Raw genomic sequence first — 12260 nt, 5'->3', positions numbered from 1 at the left:
AAATATCTTAAGATGCTTTATCTATAAATGGTTTATTCACTGACTTAAAGCATAAAACTAGTTAGTTGAATAAAAAGAACCTTTTTAAGTTTTGCTATTTGGTTATTTAAAATCTGTGTAACATATAATAGCCACAGAGATCTTCTGGTTTGTAATACAACAGGAAAAAAGAGGTGGTATTATAACCTTAATGATCAAGTGTTTCAAGAACTACTGGAGTTAGTAATGCTCTCCTTAAACCAGTTCTTGATGGGGCTTACCTTGAGGCAGTCAATTATTTTGGACGACAAATGAAACATAAGATTATAAGATTAGCATTTCAGGACAATCCCCGTGGTGTTTTCAATGAACAGTTTGTCATCCTTGAGCGAATGTCCTTGACCGAAGTAATGAAAAATTAACTTTTTTTTTCATTAATATAGAAAGAGGGATAACATTAAAATTTTATAGTACAAATGATCAGATAAATATAATGTGGAAGGTTACAAGAATTACTATGCTTTACACTTGATGTGATCTCACTAAAATATCAATCAATTTGTTTTCAGGGTAGGGATATTACAACATATTTTTTTAGTAAGGATTGTACTACCTGTGTGTATGATAAAGACACTTGAATACCTCACTCAACTTGTTTTGTTTTATTGGTTTCCTTCAAAAGATCTTTAGTGTATACATCATTTACTGTATAGGTACTGTTTCAACATACGCAACAACTACGGCGCAACCTGTACTGTTATGTCCAGAACTAACAGAAGCAATGGCCAAAAAATGCCCACTGAACTGTCAAGAAGGACTAGTATGTAATGGTACAACTTGTATTGACCCTGTAGATTGTGTCTGTGTTCATAAAGATAAAATATACAGTGTAAGTATCACTCATCAGGAGTGCAGTCTAATTTATTTTAAAAGTTAAATTTATGTCTGTATATTTTTATACTTAACAAATAAATATATATATGTATGTGTGTACTTCTGTGTATAGAACAAATAAATACCAGTTTATATAAAAAAATACTCAGCTTGTAAACTTGGAATTACTAAACAATTGTTAATACTTGAGGTAAGTGATGGTGTGCATACTTGCTTATCAAATCTTTCATTTCTTTTTATATTAGCAAAGTGATATAATTGAAACTTCAGACTGCCAAGAATGCCTGTGTGTGATTGGTGGACGATCAAGCTGCGCACCAAAAGTTTGTCAACCTTGTCAGCCTGTGAGTTCAGATTCTTTTTTATTAATTTATTAGGTTCATGATAAGAAAGAACTATTTATATAATATGCAATTACACTGCACAACAATTTTTTTGAAAAGTTTTGCTTCCTGAAAAGTTTTTGCTGATTACGACAGGTACCTGGTGGGTATACACAAATATAGTTTTGGTTTTGCTTCATCACGTAGGAACTCTGAGAAATAGACAGTTAACTGTTTACCAGCAATAATGTATTTAATTGCATTTGTGTTTCTAACATACTATTAAGTTCAACATAATTAAAAGTGTTTTGCACCTGATTTTCGTTTGTATTCAATGTCCGGTGCATCACATTGCAATGTCCAACAGTAGTCAGCAAGCATTGACGGATTCCAGTTGCCCTGATATCGTTTTTCCATTGTAGCAATGTCCTGGTGTAACTGAAAATTTAGATGAAAGGGTAAGTGATTGGCAAATTTGGATGTGATTTTCATGATCAGCAGCTAAATATCTATAAGGAACACCCAACAGTGTTCAAGAAGCAAAAACTTTGTTGTGCAGTGTTATTTATAATGTGAACAACCTTCTTTCTTGACTGTGCATTCAAAGGAATTATTTTAATCTGATTGTGATTTGACATTGTGTATGAATTGCATATGATTGATAGAAAAGATTGCAAATGAAGTTAGATATTTTATTTTAAAATTGGAATAGCTACTGCACTTGATTAACTGTTGTTATATCTTTTAAGCTGATTTTTAGTCACTCATAATGTTGAATAAAATTTAATTGAAAGAATGTCAACTACCTCTTGTAGAAACATGTATGGAGGGTGATGTTTCAAAGGTTTTCTGTCTTTCATCTTCAGATCAGTATTTGTTTGGTATTGTCGTTTTTTGTAGTAATCTGGTGGACTGTTAAGGGTGTGCAATGATTGGATGATATATCCCCATTTCTGATTTGTGGAGAAATTTCATGTAGATTTACCCAAGAGTAATCACAGGATCTCTATTTAGTGAAGGTTTTATTTTTTTTAAAGAGAAAGAATTCCTTACTCTTTCTTTCCTTCCAGAATTTGTCTGTGGTCAATAATTCTGTTTTGTTTTTTTCCCAATTTATTTTGTGTCTAGTTGACATGATGTATTCTACAGTGACTGAATTTAGTGTTTTTAAAAGTCTGATATTGTCTTTAAATACTTCATTTTTATCATGGGTCTCTTTGTAAAAGTGGTTTTGTCTTGTTTTCTTTGTGACTGAACTATCTGATCTGTGGGATTTGAGTAATAATAACCAAATATATGATTTTTAGATCATGGTTTTAAAGCATTTTATATTGGTTTGATGGGGAAATATTTTTTAACAATATTAAAGCAAATTAAAAAAGGAAGATATATAAAGCATGTAATACTTGCACATACCAAATTATACATGAAGTCAGTTACATAATGACAGATATATGGAAAATGCAGTTGCTCAACCTATGCATGTGCAAATTGTTATATAAAGCATGAAAAAAAAATTTTCTCACTTATTCCTTTCATGATGGGCCCAATATAATATACACAAGTTTAGTATTTTACTATAACTTTTGCTGCAATATGTCTACCTAAACAAAATCTCTTAGACTTTTGGTGAAGATTGCGAGGTTTTTGTATACAAATAATCAGAATTTTTAATGAAGTAGTTTCACTAAAGATTTATTTGTGAAAATATCAAGTCTGTTTTGTTACTAGTCTGACTGCAAAATGATTTTTGTGTTATTGTTTAAAAGGTTTTCATCATCCAAAAACTCTCGGACTTCTTTTATGTCCTATACACATTCCAAATGTTTGTTTTTAGTTAAACTTTATATTTTGTCTGTTATTTTCTCTATCGTAAGATATGAAGTCTGTCGATTTGACCAATCTCGTAACTGCCATGAAAAAAGGAAATAAGAATTACGCTTTTTTCGTTCTAGAATGACTACAGATTATAAGACAAAAACACAAATGTTTAACCTAAATAGTTTAAATCTCATAACTTTATACATTTATATATATTTATTAGTTTTATTATACTGACCTTCCAGTCATGCCTAGTTAACATTACAAAAGTTGTATTGATGTGGTGCATATGCTCTCATTACTGTATCCAGTAATATAAAAATGACCTTTAGTCTTTACAAACTGACCTGTCTTTGCTACATTTTGTAAAATACCGTCACATTTTATTTATAATACATTATATATGTAGATACATTACTGATATTTAAAGCTGAATATTAAAATTTATTTTCATTCAAACGTGGCACAGTAAATAAAGAAGCATATAAATTATTACCTCTTCTAGTTAAGAACTTTGTACTCATTTGTTGCTTGCTGTAGGTTGCTAAGCCTATCAAATTACACAGATGGAAGGTCTGAAATGAATTAATTTTGTTAGGTTTTTTAAATACATTTGAAATAATCAAAAATCATAAATTACAGAATCAATACCATACTTAGTGACTAAGCTCTTTTCAGTCTAAAAATGTATATAGTTTCAAACCATCCAAAGACTCAACTTACCACAAGTTTTTGGTTGGTTATTTGCATGATAAAGACAGAAGTACATATACATGAGGAAGTGTTTCTGAAAATGGAAGGAGGTCAGTAGGACCACTGTGTGGATTTCAGAACATGAGGGGTATCTCAGCATATATATAAAAGATAGAAGGTTCTTATTTTATTTTCTAATTTGTCAGTGTTGGTAATTTGAGTTTCTAATTCAAATGAAGTTACAGGATTTGTACTTGGACATGAGAAACATATAATTTGAGCCAATGTTCCATTCAGTATACTGACACACAAAAATCAATATTTAGGTACATTTTCTTAAATAACCACTTTTAAATTATGATATGGATGTTGACAGTAGGAAGTCAGGTGACATATTGAGGTTATGACCTCTCTTAAGTTTGAATGGGGTTGACCAGTCATGAGGGTAGTGCTAGTCACTCTGGGTAAGTCTCACATTACTGAGTTAAGTAAATAATGTTGGGTTTACTCAGTTCTAGTAAAAGTGATTGTCCAGGGTACAAAACAAGTACAAACACTATGTTTGTATTTTAAACAACAAAAATTATTCTTTGTCTCTATCCAATTTCTTGATTTCCTTCTTATGACCCAACCAGTTTCAGAAAATTTCAGAAGTACTCTAATAAATATCTTGTTTGAATATTTTGCCTTTCTTGTGGGAAATCAGTTGAACCTGAGAATGCCACATGTATGGTAATTAGTCATTATTACAGATCTTTATATATCAGTAAAAAATATAGATATTTGTAATGTAAGACAATCTTACATCACAAATTTATTTATTTGGCTTACAGATAGTCTTAAGAATAGGACAAAGTTTTTTGAAATACAAAGAATTTGTATATAAACAAATACAAACAAGTACAAACACTATGTTTGTATTTTAAACAACAAAAATTATTCTTTGTCTCTATCCAATTTCTTGATTTCCTTCTTATGACCCAACCAGTTTCAGAAAATTTCAGAAGTACTCTAATAAATATTTGTTTGAATATTTTGCCTTTCTTGTGGGAAATCAGTTGAACCTGAGAATGCCACATGTATAGTAATTAGTCATTATTACAGATCTTTATATATCAGTAAAAAATATAGATATTTGTAATGTAAGACAATCTTACATCACAAATTTATTTATTTGGCTTACAGATAGTCTTAAGAATAGGACAAAGTTTTTTGAAATACAAAGAATAACATATCTAATGGCTTTAACTGTTAAACTTGGGTTAGAAATCATCCTTTATTGGCAGATTATTTGTTTGATATACAAGACTGTGCAGTTGAAGCATTATCTTATTTAGCGATCAAATATGTAATGATTGTTTAGTTTTCATAACAAGAATGTTAAATGTCAATTATTTTGAAAGTGGTATTATATAGCTGTACAAGTCATACATTATATATGTAGTTTAATTGTTGCACTAGACTTGTATCATATTGTTGTTTCTGGAGGGCTAGATATTAATTGATTTTCTGTTTCATGTCATAAATGTGCACAGATACAGAAAGCAAGAAAGTTAGTGGAAGTAAGAAAATATTTGTGAGAGACCTACAAAGAATGTATAGTGGCAACAGTTAAATTGTTATAATCACAGATTTTATTGTAATAACAGAGTAGAGAAGAAGAACATGCCAATTTGGTTCTGAAGTAACTTAATCAGCCTGTGTGGACTTTTGACATAAAAGAGAATTATTTAAAGCTCTGGCTACAACTGTGGTAACCCATAGTACAACATATTTTTATCTGTACATTTGACTTCTTCTTTTGAATGTATTATTTTAAAACTAGTGGATTGTGTGCTGTATGTTCATTGTTGAAATGTATCACCATCAAGTCAGAGACACCTACTGTAAAGAATCTGGCTCTATAAAGCTTGACATTGTTCTGTATATTCTCAACATTAAATATGAAATTTTATGTACATTTCAACTAGGATAAGAAGTGATCTGTAATAACAAATTGTTTTTGTAATTAATATTAATTTACTAGAAGTGTTAACTACCATTTTACTGGTTTGAAAAGTCGTCTATAATAGTTAATTACTTGATTTTAAGGTTGTGAGTATTTTGCCTGAAATTTCATCATCTTTTAACTGGGGTCAAAAGTCCATTGTAATAGAAAATAACTTGTTCTTGAAGCTGTGTGTAATTTAGCTGAAACTTGAACAACATTATTTTAGGGTCAAAAGTCATCTCTTTTGTCCAATTGTTCCTGTATTTGTGAGGGTTGCCCAGAAAATACGATTCTCTGTCCTACTAGTGGAGAATGCATCCCTGAGTATAGGTGGTGTGATGGTGTAATTGACTGTCCAGATGATGAAAAGAATTGTTTAAGTACGTCTTGTTACTTAATGCCTTATTTAAAACACTATTCAGATATTCTATAGCACTTTTTCTTTTCACTTTTAATTTTATAGGTTATATATGATGTAAGTGAATTTTTTTGTTCTTTAATTTTAATACTTGTGCTTATAATTTTAACACTGGTTTATCTACAGCTTGAACATTTACAAAATCTAGAACATTTTATAAATAGGAAGGAGATTACCCTGAGTAGTTTCAATGTACTATGTAAATTTGCGTTTGTTCTTTGTTACTTAATTTTTGCCTCTGAAAATGTTAATTTTTACAACATTTATAGATAGTAAAAAATATTACTTAACTTGATTGCTTTGTGTACATAATTTAAGTGTGTAAACTTCATTTTAAAAAAAATGAATGTACTTAAGTGAGTTGTTCTTTGAACTTTAACAAATTTTTTCTTTAATAAACTAATTTCAAATAAAATAAAATTGTTTATAATTTAACAAATTAAATTGTATGTATCTTGAAGTAATGAACAAAGAGTGCAAGAGAATGTTTCATCTCACTGAAATTATGTTGAACGGATTTCTGCCTTGTTACTTTAGATTTTATTACATGATGCATTGTGATAGTTTTATATCCATTATCATTTTATTAACTTGTTCCCACTCAAGTTTAAGTTTTTCAAGCCAGTTTTTTTTGGTTTATTGTTATTTTGATAATACTTGAAGTATTAACAGCACTAGTTGATTTTAATTTCACATTTCTCTGTATTGTGTCATCTCATTTAATTTTAAAATGTTTGTTTCCTGCTAATCAAACAAAGAAATAATTTTGTAATTTGATTTCAAAATTTGAATGCAAACTTCAAAATTTATAGTGCACACTGGAGAGATTTACACATTTTGATAAAAAGTTTACGAAAAGTGACCTTTATACTTCAGATATAAATACAATAACCTTTTTATTTTAATAAACATAATTCATCTTTGTGGCTTCACCAGGGTTATGTGTGTTAACTCTGATAAAGCTACAAAGGTAGATTGATCAAAGTACAAAAATTATTATATATATCTGAAGTGTAAAGGTAGTATTTTTTAATTTTTTATTAGTTTTTGGTATATGATATTTTTTGCAATTTTTTATTGCTAAAATGAAATTAGTAAAGAAGATTATCCAAAAATAGTTAATTTACTTTTGTACCTTTTTATTTTGAGTTGTTAAGAGCTTTGTGAAATTTCTTTAGGAAGATTTGATATTATGCACGAAATAAAAGTATGCAACAAAACTTTCCCCTCCAAAACAATTGTTAATCTGAAAGATTATATAGCAAAAGTTACTCATCAGTGTGCAACTGTTGGTGTTTATTGATTGTTTTATTCTAGTAAAAGAAAAAATTAAAGCTGCCTTCCCTAATTTGGAATTTATAAAGTGAATCAGTTTTTTTTTTTTTTAAACCTGTAGAGTTAAAAATATTCATCTTTCGTGTCGTTTAGTTTTACTATTGATCTAATTAAGTTCTTGTTCTTTGTTTTCTTCATTTTGTTTTTCTGTAGAATCATTCAAAAAATTTAAAGAAAAACATTAGTTTAATTCTTAGAATAACAATTTATATTCTGGAAGCTTCTTATTAAAATTGTAGAATTATGCACGTATAGTATCTATAAACTATCTAAACTTATCATATTGTAAAGTCTCATTGTTTTCACCAACAAGTTTATCAGGACAACGAATAGAACTAAATGAGTTAGATTTGCTGGATGAAAATTAACTTGTTAACTTTTCCTTTAGCAGTACCACCAACAACAACAACAACAACTTGTCCACCTCCTGTTATGGTCACTTGTCTTGAAGGATATACTGTGTCAATAACAAAACCAAGTGGTTCTTCTTGTGTAGAATATGATTGTGGTAAGATTTGATATACCTTGATGTTTTCTTATCAACCATCTTTATGTAGCTGCATCATGTGTTAATAGTTTAATGCTGTTCAACCAATGACATTATCTTTTCATGTAAAAGCAACAATCAAAGAGGTTCACATCAGCACTTTTTGATTTTTTTCTTGTAGTGTGTAGAATAAAAACCTTTTATTTGGTTTGAATGTTGTTCAGTGATAGAGCAAAACTAAGTAGTGGTTGTGTCCCGATATTTTAGTCACACCAGCTTAGTTGTTATGACAGCATGGCAATAGTTTTTTTTTATCCACGTGTCCATTAGAAAAAGGAAAAATTTGTAAATTTACAAAAATGAAAGTGTGTATCCTGAAAACTTCATTCAAACTAATTATATTTCATGTTTGTATAATTATTGTTATTGAAATTAGCAATTAAAGGATAACATAGCACTTGTTTTTGTAAGTAATAACTTTAAACATTGAAAATGGGTGTCTTGGGGGTAAATGTTTTTATTATCACAAACCTACAATCAACAATTTATGTTTCTTATTTTTGTATTTCATTTTAATGACTAGTAATATTCTGTTTTTCCAAATCTGTATGATAACCCACCTCCTTACACAAAAATGCTATCTTCCTTATGCATCTGCCAGTGATATTTGCATGCCACCAGTACTGAGCAAATTCCCACCTTAATTCATGTGATCATGTAACTGAAAGCCCCACACCAGTAAGAGGGTGACACAACTTCCATGTGTTGTAACTCTCCCAATGAACTTGCACTTGAGATAATTTCGTTATTTTCCTCAACACTGCCTAAAATGGATATTTTTAAACTTATTGTTCAATTACGTGAAATATTTACTTTCTTACATTTGAATTTTGTTCAAATTTAACAGGCTTTCTTTGTGATTAGCGACACAAATATCAACTTTGATTGATATATGTGCTGGTTTTATCATAACTGCTTTTCAAATGATTTCCACTTAGTCCTATCATAATGAGTGTTTTCTTAAAACAGAACCTTTTGTTATCAGTGGTAGTCATGACAACCATTGTTTGATGCATTATGGATTTCTTCTTGCATGATGGATCATCTTCTCATGTTCCTTAGGCCTATATTCCTTCTCCCAGTTGTACATGAACATGATGTTTGACTGGCTTTTTCTTTTAGAAGAGTTTGCTTTACACACGATTTTAGCTGTGTACAGATATTATCACTGTTCTAATCTCTTCCTTTACATGGTTTTCCAGGTATAGTGCTTTCTTTCTCTTTCCAATGGTCTTCTTATTCTATCTGTATTTTACTACATGTCGCACGTACCCAGGACTGCTTTGTTTTCCCTTATTCACTTGCTTTTATAGTCCATATAGTCTCATTTTTGGGATACCTCAACTGCTGTACTTTGTCATTCTTATTTACTGGTCTCCTTTGTTTTGGCTTACAGTTGTTCTTCATTTCAGTTACTCAATTCCCAGTTTTGAAACTTTTTTTTACCTACGCACATGTGTGTGTGTGTGTGTGTGTGTGAAAAATGAATCCCTTCACTTCTGTTTTCATATTTAGTGTCTAATTTTTCTCTTTTCTTTACTACCCCCCTCCATTACATTTGGCCACTTCACTTTATGTCAGAGGTACTTAATTGTACTCCCAGGGATTTCTAGAAAGGTACATTGTCTTCTTTTCACTACTTCATCTCGTCTACCACATCTTATTTGATTCCTCTATCATGACTGGTATGGTTGCTTTTCCTATGACTCCCTTACACTTCTATCTACAGTCTTTGTCAAGCCACTTTTCTTTGCCCAAAAATATTTAAGAATGTTCCTGCCTGACTGGAAACCCAACCTGTGGTGGCTCAACATCTCTTCTCATTGTATACTAAACTTTCTCATCTTTCCTCACTTTTCTATTCCTACTTCTAGTTCTTTCCAACACATTTCCCTCTTTCCTTTCTCAGATTCCTGACATTATTTTCCCTTCCATTCCCAATCTTGATGTTGCTGCTCCTCTGATAATTGTCCACTCTAACAGATGACCTGTTTGTCTCTATATCCCTTCACAGATCAGGGCTCTGTTTCCATGTCTGTTATCATTTTTTGCTCTCATCTTGTTATTTTTGTGTATTTTTTCAAGTTGTGCCTCTGTCAGACTTGGTTTTCATCTTTTTTTACCTATGAGCACTAAAGTATCTTGTCACCATAGTCTGTGCATTATTTTCACTCTTACACTTCTGTTCCTTGAGAACTATATTTTCGTCCCACCACTCATTCTTTGTAAACCATACATATATGTGCTACTTCCAGTAGTACTTGCAGGAACTGTGGAACCCGTTTGGATTTTGTTGCCCTCTAATGTATGTTTCTTTCTTCTCCACTCAGTGAAGTTTATTAGTGATTCAACTATGTTAGTATCACAGTGGGCATCCCCTTGGCACCCACATAACCAAATCTTTTTATAGATGCTTCTCTGTTGGAGTGAGGGTGAGTCTCTTGCCAATTACATGACTTTATGTATGTGATGACCCATAGAGCATTGACTCCACAATACAATAATCAAACTTCTTGCAGTTTATCAGGCATGTTGCTTCCTCCCCCCTGCAACGTTTTCACATTCCTTTCATATGTCAACCATCAAGGTGGGACCTGCTGTTTCATTTCATTCCCATTAATAATGTCTATTTACTTATATATCTGGGGGACTCTGAACTTGGTAAAAAATATTACCACTATTGAACATTCAGAACCCAACCCTTGATGTAGCTATTCAACTTCAGGGTTTTCAGTGGGTTTCCTCTCAGTTCTGCATGCCTCTCCTCTATACCTTTGCTACTGTGCATGGCAGAGGGCTTTTGTCACTTGATAACATCATGATGCACCAGTGCAGTTCATGTTGAATGTGAACTTGGGTAGTAGTTAGCTCAAAGCTGGTGGCCCGTAAATCTCATGGGCAGATGTGTGGGGAAGATAGCACTTCTGTGTGAAGAGATCAGTGTCTATCAGAAATACATTTTCAGATTAGGAAAATGCTAACTTCAAACATTATGTGTACTAAAAGTAAGAATGCTTAGAATAATTTGAATTTTTTTGACAACTTATTTAAGAGAATTAGAAATTAAAAGAATATTTCAAAATTAATGTTTTAAGTTTGTCTTTATGTCAGTTCAGTTGTATATCTTATAACAGATTCCTGTATGTGAAAACATTATTATAGATATTGATATCAAAATAACTTTGAATACAGATAGTGTATTTTTTACAAGATTGCTTATGTTTTCAAGATATGTGCCAGAAAGTTTTCTAAACTCTAGAGTATGAAAGGAAATTTGGTGAGAAATAAACATGTATATTTATTAGCTACTAATTATCAGAATATGATATACTTTTATTTATTAGTTTTTAAAAGAAATAGATGAATCTCCTTTATTTTAGCAACAATTGAATATAAATAAACTTATTTATTTAGTTATTGTGATTTAATAATACAATATTTATTAATTTGTTTTTGTTTTTACAAACGAAAGTTGGATTGAAGGGAATCCTTGAAAATGTAAAAACGTGTTTTTAGTAACTTATTCTTCTGTAATAGTGGATACAAAAATTATTTTAGGGTGATATCATTGTAAACATTTCAAATCATAAGATATTATCTAATGTATATTTATTTATATATAGTTTTCTGTTGACTGGATAATTTATTGTTATAAATCTGACTTTTGTTTCAGTACCCATCTCAACCACTGAGGCTACAACAGCCACTCTGTGGGTAACACCAACTCCAGTCCCACAAGGTGAGCTATAGAACTTGTTTATTGTGATTTGTCAGTTTGTATTGTTGAGATATTTTTGGCACACATACATACAGAAATTTTAATCCAAAAGAATTTCAAACAAAATGTCATACTTAAGACACACAGTTAAGTAAAACAATAATATTATATCAGGAAAGTATGAAAATTTTCTATGAAATGCTCAGAAATTATTACAATAAAAAGAATAAAATTTTATAATATTTATACATAGGTTCTATTCATTCTTATTTTGAGCCAAACATGTGTATAAAGGTTATGTTTGGTAATTAACACATAAACATTAGTTGAAATCCATGATTTCTAAGATTGTTCACCAGATTAAGAGCACATTTTAAGATGATAATAATCAGAATAGATGGTTGGGTATTATGTTTTGGGGGGACAATTTTGAGGGAAATTACCTTGTTTATTTTATTCCACAACTGAGATTTACAAATAGATTAAATCTAAGCTTTCCTTCCACTGTGTGTGTCTTACTTGCTCAGATTATCTCATTCATT

At 30.5% G+C, this 12260-nt stretch overlaps 1 protein-coding gene across 2 annotated transcripts in view; it reads left to right on the top strand.

Annotated features, from left to right (window-relative positions):
- LOC143256532 (hemocytin-like) overlaps positions 1-12260 on the top strand; it is a 157067-nt gene that overhangs the window by 108382 nt on the left and 36425 nt on the right. The window contains exons 56-60 of one of the 2 annotated variants that reach the window (XM_076513879.1): positions 693-868; positions 1119-1217; positions 5927-6080; positions 7845-7961; positions 11674-11739. In XM_076513879.1, coding sequence (XP_076369994.1) covers positions 693-868; positions 1119-1217; positions 5927-6080; positions 7845-7961; positions 11674-11739 — 612 coding nt within the window. Of the gene's footprint in view, positions 1-692; positions 869-1118; positions 1218-5926; positions 6081-7841; positions 7962-11673; positions 11740-12260 lie in introns of both variants that reach the window. The other variant, XM_076513878.1, reaches the window with a different exon arrangement.

The sequence above is a fragment of the Tachypleus tridentatus genome, chromosome 7 (assembly GCF_004210375.1).
Source record: "Tachypleus tridentatus isolate NWPU-2018 chromosome 7, ASM421037v1, whole genome shotgun sequence".
NCBI classification, from domain to species: Eukaryota; Metazoa; Arthropoda; class Merostomata; order Xiphosura; family Limulidae; genus Tachypleus; species Tachypleus tridentatus.
Note: the sequence above shows the minus strand (reverse complement) of the source record. Positions and strands in the feature narration are given on the sequence as shown.